Here is a 23598-nt window from a genome sequence, read left to right as displayed (position 1 = left end):
ACAGAATATTCAAGTAACACCGGTTTGTAAGACTCCACATTAAGCAGGCTAATTGGTAGCAGGTGAGGTATCATGACTGGGTATAAAAGTAGCATCCATCAAAGGCTCAGTCTTTGCAAGCAAGGATGGGTCGTGGCTCACCACTTTGTGCCAAAGTTCGTGAGAGAATTGTTAGTCAGTTCAAAATGAACATTTCCCAATGCAAGACTGCAGTAAGTTTAGGTCTTTCAACATCTACAGTACATAAAATTGTGAAAAGATTCAGAGAATTCAAAGACATCTCAGTGTGTAAAGGGCAAGGTTGGAAACCACTGTTGAGTGCGCTTGATCTTCGAGCCCTCAGGCGGCACTACCTAAGAAACTGTCATGCTACTGTGACAATTACAGCTACCTGGGCTTGGGAGTACTTCAGAAAACCACTGTTACTTAACACAGTCCGTTGCTGTATCCATAAATGCAACTTGAAACTGTATTACGCAAGGAGGAAGCCATACATCAACTCTATGCAGAAACGCCGGCGAGTTCTCTGGGCCCAAGCTCATCTCAGATGGACCGAAAGACTGTGGAACCATTTGCTGTGGTCAGATGAGTCCACATTTCAGCTAGTTTTCGGAAAAAACAGGCGTCGCGTTCTCCATGCCAAAGATGAAAACGACCATCCTGATTGTTATCAGCATCTGTGATGGTATGGGGGTGCATCGGTGCCCACGGCATGGGTGAGTTGCATGTATGTGAAAGTACCATTGACTCTGAGGTGTGTATTAGGATTTTAGAGAGACATATGTTGCCATCAAGGCAACGTCTCTTCCCAGGATGTCCATGCTTATGTCAGCAGGACAATGCCAGACCACATTCTGCACGGGCTACAACAGCGTGGCTTTGTAGACACAGAGTGCGTGTGCTTGACTGGCCTGCTGCCAGTCCAGATCTATCTCTTACTGAAAATGTATGGCGCATCATGAAGCGGTGAATCAGACAACGGAGACCAGGGACTGTTGAGCAGCTGAAGTCTTATATCAAGCAAGAATGGATAAAATTTCCAAATGCAAATCTACTACAATTAGTATCCTCAGTTCCAAAATGATTAAAAAGTGTTATTATAAGGAAAGGTGATGTAACACAATGGTCAACATGCCTCTGTCCCAACTTTTGTTGAATGTGTTGCAGCCATCAAATTCTAAATTTGTGTATATTTACAAAATACAATAAGTTGGTCAGTAAAACTATTGCAAATCTTTTCTTTGTACATTTGTCAGTTAAATAAAGGTTCATTTTAATTAACATCACAGATTTTTGTTTTATTGCATTTTGGAAAATATCCCAACTTTTCTGGAAATGGGGTTTGTAAATCAGTAAACCTTTCTCTCCTCCTCACAGCTCATACTAAAACCCACTTCTCTCAAGCTTTACATTGCCCACAAACATGAAAATGTTGCATTTAACACCAAAACTATTCTCTCCTGGTTGTAATTTAGAAGACCACCACTTGTTCAACCTTCCTTAGCCAAGATATGAAGTGACAAAAACCAAAGAACAACAGGAAAAAATTTATTGGTAGCTTTCAACTGATGCTAACTGCTAAAACAAGTTACAGTCTATCTCTGTAAGTAGTGAACTAAGTTAGTTTGCATTGATCTTTTCTGGATACTTACATAAACATTTAAAATTTAGTTGACCACTGCACATGCACACAAGTATGGACATTTGAATCAATAAGTTCTTTTTCAAGAACAAGGCTTCAATATTTTTGAAAGAACTTTGAAAAGGGATACAACAATGTGATTTTCTGATGATTACTACAATTTACACTTTACTGCATACTGCATTTAAGTATATGGACTCATTTGTACACTACTGATTTCTTAATTATGCCTTAAAGGACCTTATCTCACCTGTTGGAAACCACTGATTTTATAAAATACTTTTTGTAAGATGAATCAATGTAAACCTAAAGTTGTATATTAATTATTAGTACTTCTTAAAAAAATAATGCATTTTTAAAATTATGTGGTAGTCCATCTCCACTTACTGGTAGAAAGCGGTATAGCAGTTAAACTAATGGTTATTACCCTTCTCATTTTTCATTGGCTAAGTATTAGCACATTACTTGCGTAATTGTGCAACCGTTGATTGGTTTATTCTTATCCAAGAAATTTCTGTTGTCTCGATTATAGAAATTATGTATTTTTTCAGAGATGCCACCTTTCCTTCTCTTTTTATCTTCATTCTCTGTTGTCCATTCACCTCTCTGCATTGTTTCTCAGCTTTTTATTTAGCTTGCTTAGTATTTATATGTTTGTTTGTATTTCAAACTAAATGGTCCTTAAGGATTTAAGACTGCTCGTCATTCTTAACTCCTGGAAGGCTCAGAAAATAAAGAGAGATCCAACACCCCACATCATTAAACAACAAACCCATTTGGTACCAACCTCTTGTGTCTTTTTTAAGATGGAATCACTGCGAGCTTGATTTGCTGACCCCAGCCTTTTCTCTATCTGCATCAGCTTTGCCTGCAGAAAATACAAAGAACACAATCATTTAGAAGATCAAGTTTAAAAATCTTGGTCTGGAGTTTTACTCAGCCAAGATTCCTACCCCAACACTACTCTCAGCTGATTGTCAATTAGATCATCTTAAAGCTAAAAAATATGAATCTACATAATTAACATTCCTATCAACACTATCAGAAAGAAGGATGTTCATAGATGACTGCATGATATTCAATTTCATTCTCAACTCCTTGGCAAACCCAAATCTGCATGAGCCTGACAATATTCAAGCATGGGCTGATAAATCAGTAATAAGTCACTTCATTAAGAGCAAGGTAATGGACAAGAGTGTAACCACCTACCTTTGACAGTCAATGGATTTAACGTTGCTAAGTCTATCAGTAACACTTAGGGGTGGGCTAGTACCAACCATAAAGATAACTAAGCCAGCCAGATAAATATTCTGGCTACTAAAAGTGTTCAGACACTTGCTGCTGGCACCCCAAAGCCTTTGCAACAACGTCAAGAACGTGAGTGTTTTTCCCTTCCTTGGATAAAGGCAGCTCAAAAACTTCCATCTCAATACTATCTACAACAAAGCTGGCTGCTTTGGTAGTAGTCTATTCAGCATCCTATTCATTTCCTTCAAATGTTCATTATAATGTACGCCACTTAAAAACTGTTTAGGCTACTCCAACGTTCACTGGTACTTTCTATTGCTGCCATTTCACATAGTTATACTACTTCATGTTTTATTATAATAGTGTCAGTGACAAGACAGTGACATTATACTGTCTTACATAAGCATGCACCTCATACTTTATGTTAAACTGTCAATCTTCGGGCCATGCCACAAATTATTTTATATTTGTGCCAATATTATTTTATATATATATATATGTGCCGGATTGTAACTATATGTGCCGTCTGTGACTATATGTACTGTGTTTTACCCCAGAACAATGTTAGCTGTATACATGTTGTGTATGGTTGAACGACAATATACCTGAACTTGAAATGCAGAACCTTCATCACCAACAAGCACAGGAATACCATTACCAGCAAATACTCCTCTAATTCACAGATCATCCTGACTTGGAAATACATCGTCAATCCTTTAACATGGCTGGGTCTAAACCCTAGAATACCCTACCGAACAGAACCACGGGAACATTTTAACCAGATGGACTGGTGCAGGTCAAGACAACAATTAAAGATGATAGCCTTGCCAGTGATGCCTAGATTCCAAAGAATAAATTAGCTCTTTCAAACGTTAATAGACATACAGCCGTAAAATCAGTATTTACAATATTTCTAACAGGATATAGGCATGCCGTTTAATTTTTAACTACATGTAACGTGCTGTAAGGTTTCACTGCTAATGTAATGGCCTCTCTGTAATTTTTCACTGCTAAGGTAATGGTTTCTCTGTAGCAGCAATGTCTGAGTTATGACTAGAGATAACAGGGGCTTTGGAATGTTTGCTAGCTAATGAGAGGCACATTATTCTTTTTTGTGCGTCTGGGAGCAGCGATTTCATGGTCTTTTGTTGGCGAGAGATGAAGAGGGAAGATGTGAGTGGAGAGAGTTGATAGACTAGGAACGAGGGTTCGAATGTCAGCGACACTTGGAGAAGGTCGATGGGGACAAATAGTTTAATTCATGAGCTCCAACATGCACATTGGACTGTTTCATTAAAACAGGCCCTTTTTCTTTTCTTTACTAACCCTATAGTCAGATTAAGATTTATAAAGTTCAATCATTTAATTGCATATGGTGGACTGTCTGATATTTTGTGGTTCAGATTGGTAACCAGGCAACACATCACGCAGCATCCACACAAACGAGATTTCTCAGTTTGGCTGGGCCTGAGGCTGTCTTCCCCTAGACCAGGCATGGGCATATGCGGCCCATTAAGCTTTTTAATCCGACCCGCAGAACTTGATGAAATTATATTAATAAACCTTGCTAACGTTTTTCCCCGCAATTCTGGCGTTTTCCCAATAGATGACGCACTCTATATACATTTGTGGCGACCCATTTCCTGGCACATCCGAACTGGCTCACAATTAGCCAGCGTTCCGGCTAAGGGAGATAGCCTGCGGGGATTTGCGAGCACAGAGCTTTGGAGCCTCTGTGCCACGGGGGGGGGGCAGGTTGAGGGAGGTTTAAAAGTGAGGCTGGGGATTTCGAATAAAGTTTTTTTCTTCGACTGCATGTCCGACTCCGTGTCGTAATTTTAGCACTGCATGTAGCACACCGCTACACACTGACCTTTGTTGAGGTGCAGCGTATTACTCCACATTTGCGCTTTACTCTTGGTTCGGCTCGACCTATTTGTGTGAACAGGCGTTCAGCGTCATGAACATCAACAAAGCCAGCCACAGATCCAAGTTAACTGACCAACACCTCAGATCCATCCTGAGAATCGCCACAACAAAACTAAATCCAGACTTTGATGTGCTGGCTAAAAAGGGAGACCAACAACACTGTTCCCACTGGAATTAAAAATAAGTTTCTTCGTTGTGTTATGTAAAAAATGCATTTGAAAATATTTTTTTCAATAAGCCTTACATGTTACATGTCATTTCTGTTAAGTGATGGACATGAGTAGTGCGCAGGTGCACGTACATTCTCAAAATAAAAAATGCGCTCCAGATCAAATAACACGCTCCGCATACTGGCGCGCTGTCACTGTTCTGTCCTTGTGCTGGTCGTTGTTGAGTTTTGGCACAGGGGACAATTGAATAAGAAGGAGCAGGACAAGTAGACCTGCATCTCCTACCGTTTTTGAAATAAAGACAGGCAGGAGGAGAGTGATGATGATAATATCTTGAAGGATAACAGAATTTTCAGTGCTTTAAAATAATAACTGTTACTATTTAAAAAAGCTGTATTTTATTCATTTAATTTTCAGTGTTTTAAAAGTCATTTCAATAAATAGCTAAATACCATGGGACTTCAAAGACAGATATTTTGTTGTAATGCATTTGTTCATTTTCAATTGAAATTAAAGCACATGTTTTCTACATATCCCATGATATTTTATTTTCTCTTATGAGGTGTATTACCAAAACACTCCGTCCATCTGCTCCTGGTCCGGCCCCCCTGTCAAATTTTAGAACCCTTTGTGGCCCACAAGTCAAAAAGTTTGCCCACCCCTGCCCTGGACAAACACATGCTGGCCGAACCTCAGGGTTACATACACAATTGGTGTTTTCAATCATTTTACTTGCATTACAGAGATTCCAATAGGTTAACCTGTTTAACTGGAACCAAAATCCTAATTTCATAAAGGTGCCCTTTAAGCTTACGATGACACAAGACAAAGTTGAGTATTTGACTGAGATTTAGAGGTATCCACAATAACCATTTCAAACATATTATCAAGTCCTGAATCTTTATTCACAAGCAGCGAGGAACTGTGAGCAACTCTAGTCATTTGTCAACCTTTTTTCCAAATTACTTCCACATCTTGTACAGAACAGGGCTATGGATTTTCATACTTACCTGTAAGCCACTGATTAAAGATTCGTGCCTTGTATTGCATTCTATCTTTTCGACTCTGTTTTTGAGCTCTGCCAATTTCTTATCGAAAACACCACTTTGCAAGGCATTGATACGCTCTTCAATAATCTGTTGAACGATCTGTGCAAAAATAAAACTGGAGTTACACACTGTGAGTAATATTATTGCCCCTGTTCCTATGCATTCGCTTCAGCTGGAAAACTTGCCTCAGTGCTTAAGCTTTAACACACTTGTGATTTTTGCAAAAAGACATGAATGATATTACTCCATGTGCAGCACTCTTACTGGCGAGTTTACAGGAGGCCTTGGACAATATAGCTCAAAGAATGCTTGTCATAGGACAGACATATGCTGACTTGGTGCTAACTTTGGAACTGCAGATCTGTCATGAGAGAGTTAAGTAAATGCAAGGTTGAAAGTGACAAGTTTTTGGATGGAAAATAAACACAGCATCAAAGCAAGTTGTGGTGGGTGAGGCAGGGGTGGTAGCTGATGGAATGGATAAAGCAAAGGATCAGATATTGAGTGGCTGAGCAAGCTTTTGACTTACTTCTCCTCGTTGCTATATAATGTGCCTACAAATTCTGATCAATATGTGCCCACAAATCCTGGGTACAAGTGCCTATCATTTTCCAGACCTGATTTAGGAAGTAATCAAATTTCTAGAATAGTAATAAGTAAGATAATTGGCCTGAAAACCAATAATCTAAATGCCAGTGTCAGGTTAGCAGGTTTAAGAAAAGACTTCAGTTTAGAAAGCGAGATGCTGAGAAAATGAAAATAAATGTATCCTAGTAGGGCCATGAGAGAATCTGCACACTTGTACAATTGGACCCTGGATTTCCTCACTTGCAGACCCCAGTTTGGACTGATAAAAACATCTCCTCTGCAATCTCCATCAGCGCAGGTGTACCACAAGGCTGTGTGCTTAGCCTCTGTTCTACTCACTTTATGACTGTGGGGCTAAGTACAGCTCCAACACTATATTCAAGTTTGATGACATCATTGTTGTGGGCTGTATCAAATTTATGATGTGTAATTCCTGTGATGAATTAGCATACAGGAGGGAGACTGAAAATTTGGCTGAGTGGTGTCATAACAACAAACACTCACTCAGTGTCAACAAGAGCAAGGAACTAATTGTAGACTGCAGGAGAGGGAAACCAGAGGTTAATGAGCCAGTAATCATCGGAGGATCAGAGATGGAGAGGGTCAGATGGAGAAGGTGCCACTATCTCAAAGGACCTGCCCTGGACCCATTATATAAACATAACTGCAAGGGAAGCATGTCTACTTCCTTAGAAAGCTACGGAGGTTCGGCATGACATCAAAAACATTGACAAATTTCTATCCATGTGTAGTGGGAAAGCGTGCTAACTGTCTACATTATAGCCTGGTATAGGAACATCAATGCCCTTCTGTTCAAAGTCCTATAAAAGGTAGTGGATTTAGCCCAGTACCCACCCACTGAGCACTCGACATGAAACGCTTAAATAGGAAACAGCATCTATCATCAAAGAACCTCACCACCCATGCAATGCTCTTTTCTCGCTGCTGTCATCAGGCAGAAGATACAAGTGCCTCAGGACTCACATCACCAGCTTCAAGAATAGTTACTACCGCTCAATCATTAAGCTCTTGAACAAAAAACAAAGAGGATAATTACACTCCTCTATTGAGACTCACTTTAAGGATTATTTGTCTTGTTATTTCATGCTCTTGTTATTTATTGCTATTTACTTATATTTGCCTTTCAACAGTTAGTTGTCTTCTATGCTCTTGCTCTTTTATTGATGCTGTTTAGAGTTACTGTTCTATAGAGTTGTTGAGTATTCCCGCAGGAACAGGAATCTCAGGGTTGTACGTGGGGACATGGATGTACACTGATAATACATCTTCCTTTGAACTTTGAAAAATCAAAATATGGATTAGTCTTTCAAAAACTGTACTAAATTCAGCAAAAGGAAAGAATGTCACCTGTGTGAAGACAACAAGAGCGCAAGCAACAGACAGAAGAGTTTGAACCAAACTATTATAAAGATTGGAGCTGACAACATGGGTTCCTGTCTGAGATCAACAGGTTATAGAAAGAGAAAAGTTCTAGTTAACTAAGCAGACATCACACACTGGACAATGATGTGGTGAAAAAAAATGAGCCATTTTCTAATGACACAGCGAGACATTAGCACAGGTTATATACCTTCTCCAATGTCTGACGGATTTCGCCTTGGGCAGTGATCTTCACCTTTAAGGCTGCTTCATATTCACCTTCAGAAAACCGACACCGTTTTGATATACTGGTTTCCATGTCTTCAGACTTGGACCTTTTCCGTGGCACTACTTCATCTGCAGAGATGGACAAAGATATTTCTTTTTAAAAATTAATTTTAATTTGGGGATCTCTCACAATTACTGATCAAATAGATATGGTGCATATGATGAAGGAAAAAAGGAACATATTTCAATATTTTACTTTTCTAAACATGTGAACACCAGAAAACTGTGACCAAATACACAGGATAAAGGTTTTGGAAAGATTGCCAGGTTACAGCTTCAGTTTACATAGATACCCAATTCTGCAGGCAGAACATTACATCTTTGGGACAAGTGGCCTGTTCCTGGCTGTATTGTTCTGTTCTATATTTATCGTCATTGTTTAATTTTCCACGTCTGATCATATGGCCAATTACTGCGTTTTGCATTCCCCAATTTAAGAAAAATATTTATTCATTTGTAACCCACAGTTGTAACACTCTCCAAGGACTTGAGTGTTGTACTTTTTGGAATGGCTGGGAGGGTGGAGATGCATCTCTACCAAGAGAGGTATAAGGCTCTCCTTCTCTCCGCTAGCCTGTGGGTCACCCTTGGGCAAGCTGTAACACTTGATTAGCCCCTCTCACCCCACCCTCCAGATCAGGGTCACGATACAATTATGGGAGCAGCTGGTGCACATCACAAATCCTGGTTAGGTGACCACTGACGTCAGGCAATCTCTGAACAGCATTGATAATGGTGGGGGTCATCCATCTTGCAAAGACATTGCCCAGAAAAAAGCAATGGCAAACCACTTCTGATGGCACATAACAAATGAACATTATGGAAACCAATTCAGTTTACTTGCTGATCACTGCCTCAAACCTCAGTACACTTCCCTTTCTATTCATTTTACTTAGAGAGATACAGCATCAAGTAGGCTCTTTGAGCCAAGCCTGATTCAACCCCAGCCCAATCATGGGATAATTTACAATGACCATTTAATCTATCAACCAGTATGTCTTTAGGCAGTGGGAAGAAAGCAGAGCACTGGTGAAAACCCATGTATTCTACAGGGAGGACATATAGATTTCTTACAGATGACTTCAGAATATACTCCGAACTTTGACGCCTTAGAGTAATAGCGCCACACTAACTGCTACACTACTGTGCAAAGGTCTATAATAATGGAAAAACTTGTATTTCACACAAATGTACAGCTCATTACATCAAAACTACTGGAACTGGAGCTCAACTCTATCACAAACAGATGGAGGGAGGAAGTTTTTAAATGAAACAAGCTGGGCAATCACAGATAAACACCCAGTAAGTGACCCATGGGCACGTTTCATGGCTTAGCAGTTTGTTGCTTGCAATCATTACAAGGAATGCTTATATCCAATGGTATCTTGAACATAATGTAGTGAAGGACATTATGCAGAAACTATAAGATGCATTATTGGACAAGATATCACTAAATATTACCTAAACTGTACTATATCTGTCCTGAAAGTACAAAATGAATTCATTGAGTGAAAAGGAAAACATTCTATTCAACAGCACTGTCATGTTAAACCCTAATAAGAACCAAAAATAAAACGTTATGCCTTCAGTTGCATGACCACCCTGTTGCCACAATTCCAATTAAAAAAATGCACTTTTGTCTACCTAGCAGCACAAGTTCTGGAAAAATCTATGCCCATGTTGTTGCACCCACAACTATCCAAAACGGTACCTCTCCCAAATTGTTACCTGCCTCAAATTATGACATTTTGTAATATCATGTGTCACGTCACAGAAGTGGAGAAGAATTATTGCTACCAACAGCAGCAACAATACATCAACAAATGGGAACTTCAATTAAAAGATTAATTTTACAAATTTACTATGTTTCAAATAGGCAACTGCTGCAGAATTCATCAGCCTAGATAGATGAAGTTAGTATCTAGAATACTTTACTGAGTGAGACTTACACAAAGTGAAACATATTTGTAGGAAGAATATTGATATGATGACAACTTCGTGCAACATTTTCCTTCAATTTCAAATGCACTTACTTGGTTCTTGCTTTTGTTTTATATCAGCTGCTTGTTCTTTGTGGTCTGCATCTGAGAAACAAAGTACCAGAGCAGTTAATGAATCATTTTATAATTCATCAGTGCACCATCTACCTCAATGCATGTACCCCACCTCTAGAAGAACTGTCAACTCCTATCCAGCTTAACCGTTTGAAACTAACTCAGAGCTCATAGCAATATGATCAGAGACAAACACCAACATTAAAGGTTAAAAGTACTAAACCCAAGTTTATAAAAGGTTATAAAACAACTGGAATGATAGAAAATATAGGAGTGATTGGTCATTCCTTAAGTGCCACAAGTGTCTCATCAAAAACTTACTACTGGCTTCATCTTACGGTTTAAATCCCACTAGCTTCTTGCACATCTGCACTGATGGATTTTCAGGACCATGAAAGGTCAGATTTTGCATAATCGGTATTCTTTTCATTTCAGATTTTAATGCAAGGAGTGTTATGAACAAAATGGATGAGCTCAGCGTGGATCAGTACTTGGAGCTATGATGTGGTGGCCATTACAGAGACTTGGATGGCTCAGAGACAGGAATGGTTACTTCAAGTGCTGGGTTTTAGATTTCCAGAAAGGACATGGAGGGAGAGAAAAGAGGTGGTGGTGTGACACTGCTGATCAGAGATAGTGTCACAGCTGCAGAAAAGGTGAACGCCATGGAGGGACTGTCTACGGAGTTTCTGTGGGTGGAGGTTAGGAACAGAAAGGGGTCAATAACTTTACTAGGTGTTTTTTTTTTAAATAGGCCACCCAATAGTAACAGGGCTATCAAGGAGCTGATAGGGAAACAGATCCTGGAAAGGTGTAATAATAAAAGTTGTCGTGATGGGAGATTTTAATTTCCCAAATATCGATTGGTATTTCCTTAGAGCTAGGGGTTTTGATAGGGTGGAGTTTGTTAGGTGTGTTCAGCAAGGTTTCTTGACACAATATGTAGACTAGCCTAGAAGAGGAGAGGCTTTACTTGATTTGGTATTGGGAAATGAACCTGGTCAGGTGTCAGATCTCAGTGGGAGAGCATTTTGGAGATAATGATCATAATTCTATCTCCTTTACAATAGCATTGGAGAGAGATAGGAACAGACAAGTTAGAAAAGCATTTAATTGAACTAAGGGGAATTACGAGGCTATCAGGCAGGAAATTGGAAGCTTAAATTGAAAACAGATGTTCCCAGGGGAAAGTACGGAAAAAACGTGGCAAATATTCAAGGGATATTTGTGTAGAGTTCTGTATAGCTACATTCCAATGAAACAGGTAGGGTACAGGAACTGTGGTGTACAAAGGCTGTAATAAATCTAGTCAAGACGACAAGAAATGCTTACAAAAGGTTCAGAGGGCTAGGTAATGTTAGAGATCTAGAAGATTATAAGGCTACTAGGAAGGAACTTAAGAAGGAAATTAGGAGAGCCGGAAGGGGCCATGAGAAGGCCTTGGCAGGCAAGATTAAGGAAAACTCCAAAGCACTCTACAAGTACGTGAAGATCAAGAGGATAAGATGTGAAAGAATAGGAACAATCAAGTGTGACAGTGGAAAAGTGTGTATGGAACTAGAGGAAATAGTAGAGGTACTAAATGAATACTTCAGTATTCACAATGGAAAAGGATCTTGGTGATTGTAGTAATGACTTGCAGCAGACTGTTAAGCTTGAGCATATAGATATTAAGACAGAGGATGTGCTGGAGCTTTTGGAAAGCATCGAGTTGGATAAGTTGCTGGCATCAGATGAGATGTACCCCAGGCTACTGTGGGAAGCGAGGGTGGAGATTGCTGAGCATCTGGTGATGATCTTTGCATCGTCAATGGCGACAGGAGAACGAATAGAGATAGCCCAGGAAATTATAGACCAGTGAGTCTTACCTCAGTGGTTGGTAAGTTGATGCAGAAGATCCGGAGAGGTGGGATTTATGTACATTTGGAGAGGTTTAATATGATTAGGAGTAGTCAGCATGGCTTTGTCAAGGGCAGGTCGTGCCTTACGAGTCTGATTGGAATTTTTTCAGGATGTGACTAAACACATTGAGTAAGGAAGAGCAACAGATGTAGTGTATATGGATTTCAGCAAGGTATTTGACAAGGTACCCCATGGAAGGCTTATTGAGAAAGTAAAGAGGCATGGGATCCAAGGGAACATTGCTTTGTGGATCTAGAACTGCTTTGCCCACAGAAGGCAAAGAGTGGTTGTAGATGGGTCATATTCTGCATGGAGGTCTGTCACCAGTGGAGTGCCACAGGGATCTGTTCTGGGACCCTTACTCTTCGTGATTTTTATAAATGACCTGGATGAGGAAGTGGAGGGATGGGTTAGTAAGTTTGCTGATGATACAAAGGTTAGAGGTGTTGTGGATAGTGTGAAGGGCTGTCAGGTTACAGCAGGACATTGATAGGATGCAAAACTGGGCTGAGAAGTGGCAGATGCAGTTCAACCCACATAAGTGTGAAGTGGTTCATTTTGGTAGGTCAAATATGATGGCGGAGTATAGTCTCAATGGTAAGACTCTTGGCAGTGTGGAGAATCCGAGTCCATAGGACGCTCACAACAGCTGTGCAGATTGACTGTGGTTAAGAAGGCATACAGTGTATTGGCCTTCATCAATTATGGAACTGAATTTAGGAGCCGAGAGGTAATGTTGCAGCTATATAGGACCCTGGTCAGACCCCACCTGGAGTACTGCGCTCAGTTCTGGTTGCCTCATTACAGGAAGGATATGGAAGCCATAGAAAGGGTGCAGAGGAAATTTATAAGGATGTTGCCTGGATTGGGGAGCATGCCTTATGAGAATAGGTTGAGTGCACTTGGCCTTTTCTCCTTGGAATGACGGAGAATGAGAGGTGACCTGATAGAGGTGTATAAGATGATGAGAGGCACTGATTGTGTGGATATTCCCCAGGACTGAAATGGTTGCCACAAGAGGACACAGGTTTAAGGTGCTGGGGTGTAGGTACAGAGGAGATGTCAGGGATAAGTTTTTTTACTCAGAGAGTGGTGAGTGCATGGAATGGGTTGCTGGCAATGGTGGTGGAGGCGAATATGATAGGGTCTTTTAAAAGACTTTTTGATAGGTACATGGAGCTTAGAAAAATAGAGGGCTATAGGTAAGCCTAGTATTTTCTAAGGTTCAGCACAACTTTGTGGGCCAAAGGGCCTGTATTGTGCTATAGGTTTTCTATGTTTCTAATAACTGCTGTAATTTTGTGCTTTAGGTCTGACACAGTTAATTTCATTTTTTCCCACTACTCTCTGTTACATGCCTTCAACATTCTCTTAGCCAACAGCACAAAGTCATTTAGTATTTCCTCAGTCCCCTCCTCAAAGACATTTCTTTATTCTCTCCACCTAATCCCTTTCCCTTGCAATCTAAATTTTGTTAAAAAATCTTTTCTAATTCTGATGAACCAAATTTCTACATTTTTCTTTCAATCTGCAGATGCTGCCTGACCTGCTGTGGCCTGAGAATTCCATCTCTGAGTTCTCCTTCCAAATCGCACATATTCGTCGCATGGACATTTCTAAAATCGCTGACAATATTATAGGAGCACCTTTGTTGTATGGACCATAGCAAGTCCGCACACCGCTCACATCTTTCTAAAGAATAAATAGGATGAATAACACATGCTCTGCTAGCAACACAAGTATTCCATGAATAAATAAATACATTTATTGCTGGTATGCGCATTTTAGAATTGTATGCTCAACTATTAAGGCTTAGATTATAATGTACACCTGCCCATGATAGGTCTTATAATTCTTCCTACTTGAAGGTCACACTGCAAAAGTCTGCACTAAACTTGCAAACACAGCAAAAAAAGTCTTAAGCAATCCACTTAGTTGACCCTGATATGAACCAAAATCACAGAAAAATAATAATACAAATTTAATTAAAATGCGACTTCCTTGTCATTACTTACCCCTATCTACCTGACCAGGCCACAACTCACAACACCTCTTTAATTACATCCTCCCCAAAACACAGCTCTTTGGCATAGATTTTTTTTAACGTATTCTCTAAAAATCTTCCAGTTAAATATTGGTTAAACATACTTTTTTTAAAATTGGATTACATCTTTTTGAAGCACCTTTGGTTCCCCCCCCCCCCCCCATATTATAGCGTTTTCACACTTTACATCTCTCCTCATGTTTACTGACTGAGAAGTTGCAGAGCCTGAGCCTCTGTACCTCCCCTTGCAATTAGATCCTTGACTTCCTAATTGGAAGACCAATCTGTGCAGATTGGTGATAACATATCCTCCTTGCTGATGATCAACACTGGCACACCTCAGGAGTGTGTGCTTAGCCCACTGCTCTACTCTATATATACACATGACTGCGTCGCTAGGAATAGCTGAAATACCATCTATAAACTTGCTGACGATGCAACCATTGTTGGTAGAATCTCAGGCGGCGACAAGAGGGCGTACAGGAATGAGATATGCCAACTAGTGGAGTGGTGGCACAGCAACAACCTGGCACTCAACATCAATAAGACGAAAGAGCTGATTGTGGACTTCAGGAAGGGTAAGACAAAGGAACACATACCAATCCTCATACAGGGATCAGAAGTGGAAAGAGTGAGCAGCTTCAAGTTCCTGGGTGCAAGATCTCTGAGAATCTAACCTGGTCCCAACAAATCGATGTATGGGTTGCACTAAAGCAGGGTTCAAGAAAATCAGTGTTCAAACTGACCTAATGTTGACCTGACATCCTAAAACACCCCTATTTTCACCCTATTTGATCCATTTTTTGCACGTTTACCTTCTGGCAAGTAAATTACCTTTGAATTAAATAATACACAAAACAACAAATAAAAACATTCAAGAATATTAGTAATCATCATTTACAGTTTATTTCTTAATAAAGTGATCAAGAGTTCCTTGCTTGAATGTAGCAAGTCGCTGGCTGCTAGCCAGTCAACGGTCTGGGATACCTTGTAGTAGAGGCCCGTTTCTTCACAGTTGTACACTTGTTCTTCCACAAAGTCACCTTCTTCTAAGAGAGGTTTTAGTTCAGCCAGGTATTAGCTGGCAGCAGCACTGTCGGCTGAACGAATTTCTCCTGACACTAACACTTGAGAAATCCCGTGACGGCGTTTAAACCGGTCTAGCCATCCATTGCTAGCTTTGAACTGTGAGGTTTCTCTGTTGATCTGAATGTCAAACTTCTTGGCTTGAGCTTTGAGAATAGGACCGGAAATTGGAAGGCCTTCTGAGCAAGCTTGAGCGAACCACTTATACAGGGAGCCATCGAGGCTACCATCTTTGGCTGTCTTCAGGCGTTTGGCTTTTAGTCCTGCTTCTTCTTTAAACTTTGCAAAGTCACGCGTGTAGCTTTTCTTTGTGAGATTTCCAGCCACAAAGTGCTGATTCCAGTATCCTGAGGTCTCGTGCAACTTGAGTTTGACTTTTAGTCTTGATCACATCAAGTGCGTGAAGCTTATCTTTCACAGAAAAAGATTTTCTTTTTCTAGAAGTTTGTTCAATATAGACCAAAAGAAAAGGTCCAATGACTCACACAAAATGTTGGTGGAACGCAGCAGGCCAGGCAGCAACTTTTCGAGACCCTTTGTCAGGACTAACGGAAATAAGAGTTAGTAAGAGATTTGAAAGTGTGAGGGGGAGGGAGAGACCTGAAATGATAGGAGAAGATAGGAGGGGGAGGGATGAAGCCAAGAGCTGGAAAGTTGACTGGCAAAGGGGATACAAGGCTGGAGAAAGGGGAGTATGGATTGACATGAACATGGAGTTCAAATACTCATCGCGTTATATTCAAATTTGCGTAAAATCAGGGCGCATATAATCGGGGTTTCACTGTATTTGCTTGCGTGCAGTTTTAATTGATTCTATTGATTTTTTTTGTATCTACTGTGAATGTCACACTAAAATGAATCTCAATGTAGTACATGGTGACATATGTGCACTTTGATAATAAGTATATTTTGAACTTAGAAAAGGAGGATATTTCTCATCTTTTTCTTGCAGTTCATCATTTGAGATTTAGGGATAAAACCTTTTCCACATTGTCCTAAATATGGAATACCTGTAATGTGAAATTCCCACCTTTATATTCCTAAAGACAAACTTCAATTAGTCACACTCATTAGGAAATAGTACAAAATCAAGCAAGCTTTTTTTATACATACATTAGGCAGTTATGAATGTTAACACTAATTGATAAAGCAGTGAAATTTCCGACTACATCCAAAACTCTTTCAGCAAGATTGCACAAGATACCAAAACAATGTACCTGCACTATCGTTTTTTGGTACCAGCTCTTCACTTTCTGCTTGCTTCTCAGCTACTGGCTCATCCTCATCAGACAAGACGAGAAATGCTTCTTCAGGCAAGTTGCCATTACATTCTTCTTTTGAGGGAGAATTATTGAGAGAAGTGTCCATTTGCTCTTCTTGCAATGGACTGTCCTTTGGTGTAGGTGATTCCACTGCAGGATCATTTTCTTGATTGCTGGATAATTCACCATCCTTCTCCGGAGCCAATTTCTCCAGAATAGGTATTATATCTCCAATTTCCAATTGGCCACTCCCAACTGATCTGCTCTCATTTAATGCATCTTTTGTTGCACTTTCGCTTTCAGTCTCTACACACTCCACTTTAGAGTTTTCACTGTCATTTTTCTCCTGTACAGTTTCTATGCTGCTTGTTATTGCCTCTTCACTAACACCCACTGAACTTTCACAGTCTTCCTTTTCCCTCACAGAGGAAGATGATGATGACTGTAACAAAAGACTACTCTCATCTGGTACATCATGAGCCCCATTTTCATCAACAGGGGGTGGTTTCCCTTCATCTGAAAGGTTCTGATCAGTGCTTGAATTATCTGCTATTAAAGAATCTTCCTTTGATGCAATACACTCTGGTTCCACAACATCATCTGTTTTGCTCTCACTGTCCGTCAAAACTTGGTTTTCTGCATTTTCAGCAGATATTTCTTCATCTACAGCAACTGAGGGCATGGAGTCCATTTTTTCATCTTGAGAGCTTGAGTCCTTATCATCATTAAGACATTTTTCAGCAAGACTTAGTTCAGGTATTTGTGCAACGCCAAGTTCGTCAACAGAGTTGCCTTGTAGTTCTTCTGGACCCAGCCTCACATCATTAATGCAGTCAATGTCTGTATCATCCATGCAGTTGGTACTTAATGACGTTTTGCCATCAGAATCGCCATTCTCGTGTTTACCATTGCAGAGTTTAGTTTTGGTTTCTTCATTGGCTTTTAAAAGCTCCTCTCTGCTTTTATAGATAGCTTCTAGCTGTTGTCGGTCACTTGCGCGCATCGTTTTTCTGGCCTTGAAAACTTTTCTTGGAAGCTCTTCACTGGTATCCATCTCAGAATGCCTGAAAAGTAAGAAAGAAACATTGTGATATAACTCAAGAGGTCAGGCCCTCTAGTCACAGACTACTGAATACCTTGTGTACAGGGTCAAAAAGTTACCAGGTCATTTTGATTTATGATGACTTTCAAAAGTAATTTTTTCCCATACAATAACTGTAGTGAAATTAGTTCAACCACTTTTACAAAGATAAATGAATTGCTTAATACTTAAGGCAAACACGAGGAAATCTGCAGATGCTGGAAATTCAAGCAACACACACAAAATGCTGGTGGAACACAGCAGGCCAGGCAGCATCTATAGGGAGAAGCACTGTCGACGTTTCGGGCCGAGACCCTTCATCAGGATCTCGGCCCGAAACATCGACAGCGCTTCTCCCTATAGATGCTGCCTGGCTTGCTGTGTTCCACCAGTATTTTGTGTGTGCTTAATACTTAAAAATACTTTAATAATCTAAAGATGTAATTCAGAGCCAACTACTTACAATGCTAATCAAAAATGTAAATGTCATTGATGTAATATTAACTCTTTCCCTCTGCAGATGCTGCTTGACCTGCTAGGATTTTTCTTGACATATTTTAGCCATGTATGGTATATATTTGTATTGAATCTTTTGGAGGGCCAAGTCCTTCTGGGTTTCCAAGATACAGGAGCACAATGTAAAACTACAGCAACAACTGATCTGAAGGTCATTGATAGGATTAGAGTATATCCATTGCTATGTTATTTATTAAATTGTTATTTCTTATCTCTCTGCAGATGATTTCCAACTACTGGGACACGTAATTTCAAAATGAAGAGTCCACATAAATGTTGACTGGCAAGAACACTGAGCTTAGCCAAGTTGAAGGACAGCAATGTAATGAAACAGATATTTTAAAAGAATCAGAAACATTACCACTCGATTATTGTATGTCTCATGACATCAGAATTTAATTCTACACAGGTCACTATAAAATAAGTAGTCAGTTTAGAAGTAATAGAATTTAGAAACACAGAAAACCTACAGCAAAATACAGACCCATTGGGCCACAAAGTTGTGCTGAACATGTCCCTACCTCAGAAATTACGAGACTTACCCATGGCTGGCTATTTTACTAAGCTCCATGTACCTATCTAAAAGCCTCTTAAAAGACCCTATCGTATCTGCCTCCAACAGCGTTGCTGGCAGCCCATTCAACGCACTCACCACTCTCTGAGTAAAAAACTTACCCCTGACATCTCCTCTGTATCCTACTCTCCAGCACCTTAAACCTGCGTCCTCTTGTGGCAACCATTTCAGCCTCTGAAAAAGGCTCTGACTATCTACATGATTAATGTCTCTCATCATCTTATACACCTCTTATCCTCCGTCGCTCCAAGGAGAAAAGACTGAGTTCATTCAACCTATTCTTATAAGGCATGGTCCCCAATCCAGGCAACATCCTTGTAAATCACCTCTGCACCCTTTCTATGGTTTCCACATCATTCCTGTAGTGAGCTGATCAGAACTAAGCACAATACTCCAGGTGGGGTCTGACTAGGGTCCTATATAGCTGCATATAGGTCCTATATGGCTCGATTCAATTCCATGATTGATGAAGGCCAATACACCATACGCCTTCTTGACCACAGAGTCATCCTGCGCAGCAGCTTTGAGAATCCTATGGACTCGGACCCAAAGATCCCTCTGATAATCCACACTGCCAAGAGTCTTACCATTATTATACTCTGCCATCATTTTTGACCTACCAAGATGAACCACTTCATACTTATGTGGGTTGAACTCTATCTGCCACTTCTCAGCCCAGTTTTGCATCCTATCAATGGCCCAATGTAAGCTCTGACAGCCCTCCACTCTATCCATAACACCTCCAACCTTTGTGTCATCAGCAAACTTATTAGCCCATCCATCCACTTCTTCATCCAGGTCATTTATAAAAATCACAAAGAGTAAGGGTCCCAGAACAGATCCCTGAGGCACTCCACTGGTGACCGACCTCAATGCAGAATATGACCCATCTACAACCACTCTTTGCCTTCTGTGGGCAAGCCAGTTCTGGATCCATAAAGCAATGTCCCCTTGGATCCCATGCCTCCTTACTTTCTCAGTAAGCCTTACATAGGTACCTTAACAGATGCCTTGCTGAAATCCATATACACTACATCTACTACTCTGTCAATGTTTAGTCACATCCTCAAAAAAATTCAATCAGCTTGTAAGGCCGACCTGCCCTTGACAAAACCATGCTGACTACTCCTAATCATATTATATCTCTCCAAATGTACATAAATCCCACTTCTCAGGATCTTCTCCATCAACTTACCAACCACTGAGGTAAGACTCACTGGTCTATAATTTCCTGGGCTACCTCTCCTGTCCCCATTGATGATGCAAAGATCATCACCAGAGGCTCAGCAATCTCCACCCTCACCTCCCACAGTAGCCTGGGGTGCATTTTGTCAGTCCCGGCGACTTATCCAACTTGATGCTTTCCAAAAGCTCCAGCACACCCTCTTTTTTAATATCTATATTTATTAAATTGTTATTTCTCATCTCTTAACAGTTATAAGCTTAACAGTCTGCTGAAAGTCATCACTACAATCACCAAGGTCTTTTTCCATTGTGAATACTGAAGTATTCATTTAGTACCTCTGCTATTTCCTCCAGTTCCATACACACTTTTCCACTGCCACACTTGATAGGTCCTATTCTTTCACACCTTATCCTCTTGCTCTTCACATACTTGTAGAATGCTTTGGGGTTTTCCTTAATCCTGCCTGCCAAAGCCTTCTCGTGGCCCCTTCCGGCTCTCCTAATTTCCTTCTTAAGCTCCTTCCTAGTAGCCTTATAATCTTCTAGATCTCTAACATTACCTAGCTCTCTGTTACCTTTTGAAACCTTTTCTTCTTGACTAGATTTATTACAGCCTTTGTACACCACAGTTCCTGTACTCTACCATAACTTCCGTCTCATTGGAACGTACCTATACAGAACTCCACATAAATATCCCCTTAATATTGCCGCATTTCTTCCGTACTTTTCCCTGAGAACAATTTCCTGCCTGATAGCCTCATAATTCCCCTTAGTCCAATTAAATGCTTTTCTAACTTGTCTGTTCCTATCTCTCTTCAATGCTATTGTAAAGGAGATAGAATTATGATCATCATCTCCAAAATGCTCTCCCAACTGAGAGATCTGACACCTGACCAGGTTCATTTCCCAATACCAAATCAAGTAAAGCCTCTCCTCTTGTAGGCTTATCTACTTACTATGTCAAGAAACCTTCCTCAACACACCTAACAAACTCCACCAAATCTAAACCCCTAGCTCTAGGGAGATGCCAATTAATATTTGGGAAATTAAAATCTCTATTCACGACAACTGTTATTATTACACCTTTCCAGGATCCGTTTCCCTATCAGCTCCTCAATATCCCTATTACTATTGGGCAGCCTATAAAAAAACACCCAGTAAAGTTATTGACCCCTTTCTGTTCCTAACCTACACCCAAAGAGACTGCGTAGACAATCCCTCCATGGCGCCCACCTTTTCTGCAGCCGCGACACTATCTCTGATCAACAGTGCTATGCCCCCACCTCTTTTTCCTCCTTCCCTGTCCTTTCTGAAACATCTAAAACTCAACACTTGAAGTAACCATTCCTGTCCCTGAGCCATCCAAGTCTCTGTAATGGCCACCACGTCATATCTCCAAGAACTGATCCACACCTTAAGCCGATCTCCTTTGTTCACAACACTCCTTGTGTTAAAATAGACACATTGCAAGCCTTCAGTCTAAGCGTCACTTCTCTATCACCTGCCTATCCTCCCTCTCACACTGTCTACAAGCTTTCTCTATTTGTGAACTAACCTCCTCTTCCCCAGTCTCTTCCCACCCCCCAACAATTCCAGTTTAAACTCTCGCCAGTAGCCTTGGCAAACCTCCCCGCCAGGATATTGGTCCCCTGGGATTCAAGAGCAACCCATCCTTTTGTTACTGGTCACACCTGCCCCAAAAGAGGTCCCAATGATCCAGAAATCTGAATCCCTACCCCCTACTCCAATCCCTCAGCCACACATCCTCCACCTCATCCTATTCCTATTCTCACTGTTGCGTGGCACAAGCAGTAATCCCGAGATTACTACCTTTGCGGTCCTGCTTCTCAACTCCCTTCTTAACTCCCTGTAGTCATTTTTCAGGACCTCCTCCCTTTTCCTACCTATGTCATTGGTACCAATATGTACCACGACCTCTGGCTGTTCTCCCTCCCACTGCAGGATATCTTGGACGTGATCTGAAACATCCCGGACCCTGGCACCTGGGAGGCAAACCACCATCCGAGTTTCCTTCCTGTGTCCACAGAAACGCCTGTCTGACCCCGACTATAGAGTCCCCTATCACTACTGCCTTCCTCTTCCCTTCCCCTACCCTTCTGAGCCACAGGGCCAGACTCTGAGCCAGAGGCACAGCCACTGCCGCTTCCCCCAGATAGGTTGTTCCCCCCCACCAACAGTACTCAAACAAGAGTACTTGTTGTCAAGAGGTACAGCCACAGGGGTACTCTCTAGTACCTGACTCTTCCCCTTCCCCCTCCTGAATGTGACCCACTTGTCTGTCTCCCGTGGCCCCGGTGTGACCACCTGCCTATAACTCCTCTCTATCACCTCCTTGCTCTCCCTGACCAGGCGAAGGTCATCAAGCTGTATTTCCAGTTCCCTAAATCAGACCCTCAGGAGCTGCAGCTCGACACATCGGGTGCAGATAAGGCTGTCCGGGAGGCTGGGAGACTCCAGGACCCCCCGCCCCCCCCCCACATCCGACACCAAGCACAGAACACCGGTCTCAAACTTATACTATCTCCTTTCCGCAATTAACACAGTTGAACCTACCTCCCCTCGTCCCGTTACCTCCTAAGCCCGTTAAGCCAAAACCACTCTGCTGCCTCTCACTCCGCTGCCCACTGGATACAGAGGCCTTCTTTTTAAACCTTTTGCGCTCAACTGACTGACGTCATGTGCCTGTGCAGTCTCACTTCTCTATAACCTGAGTAGTAAAAAGCTCCCTTTACTCCGAAAAACCAGCCATTCAATCGCAGCCTTCTTGCTCCAAATTAAAAACCGTTGAAGATTCCTTGCCTTTTGTGGGGACATACTCGTCTGTTGCTACTGCATAAAGTCCATGACAACCATTCATTCAGATCTACTAATGATTTCTTGAACACAGCCCAGTCCACTGACTTGAAGCAATCCCATAACCGCTCCTCTGCCACGATACAACATTCATGGTTGACCCTGACCAACAGAGGGCCTGAAATGGCCAAGCGTCTTCAAAGGTGAAAATGTACTCGACACTTTCTGACACAAAAGCAGGCTGTGGTTGTTGGGTTCAACGTTAAGATCTGGAACAATTCCAGTAAGAATGTAAGAATTCCGGAATGTAACGTCCTAAACCACCAACTTCATCACCACTACATTGCCTCCATAATAGGGCCAAAAGAGGAGATGCTTCTTGATGAATGCACAACATTCAGTACCATATAATAAAGCAGCCCATACCATCCTTTATGCACAGGCTGGTAATTGACAAATAGTTTGCAGGATAGCACCTTACCTTCTTTATACACATTGGAAAACTCAGGACTCAACCGTGTTTCTCTCTCCACAGATTCTACCTGATCTGTTAACTATATCCAACGTTCTCTTTTATTGAAGATTTCCAGTTACTTTTGTGTTTAGAAAGCAACTCCCAGGCTGAGAAGTTCTACCATATGCAAAGACAATCACTGCTGACAAATAAGAGCACCATTAAGCACCTTATTGATCTACATCAATCCAGACCAAAAAGGCATCTCAAGACTACTGAAATGAAGAATGCACTGTTTTTGTGCACCTTATGCAGTCCTGTGTAGGTCTGTA

At 41.1% G+C, this 23598-nt stretch overlaps 1 protein-coding gene across 17 annotated transcripts in view; it reads right to left on the bottom strand.

The window, feature by feature from the left end:
• Positions 1-23598, bottom strand: part of LOC132382929 (activating transcription factor 7-interacting protein 1-like) — a 154910-nt gene that overhangs the window by 63432 nt on the left and 67880 nt on the right. For all 17 annotated transcript variants that reach the window (XM_059953513.1, XM_059953516.1, XM_059953518.1 and 14 more), the window contains 5 exons: positions 16598-17706; positions 10328-10378; positions 8218-8363; positions 6000-6137; positions 2430-2510 (listed from right to left, as the gene is read on the bottom strand). In XM_059953513.1, the coding sequence (XP_059809496.1) occupies positions 2430-2510; positions 6000-6137; positions 8218-8363; positions 10328-10378; positions 16598-17706 (1525 nt within the window). The remainder of the gene's footprint in view (positions 1-2429; positions 2511-5999; positions 6138-8217; positions 8364-10327; positions 10379-16597; positions 17707-23598) is intronic.

Source organism: Hypanus sabinus, chromosome 29, assembly GCF_030144855.1.
Source record: "Hypanus sabinus isolate sHypSab1 chromosome 29, sHypSab1.hap1, whole genome shotgun sequence".
NCBI classification, from domain to species: Eukaryota; Metazoa; Chordata; class Chondrichthyes; order Myliobatiformes; family Dasyatidae; genus Hypanus; species Hypanus sabinus.
This window is presented reverse-complemented; position numbering and strand designations above follow the sequence as displayed.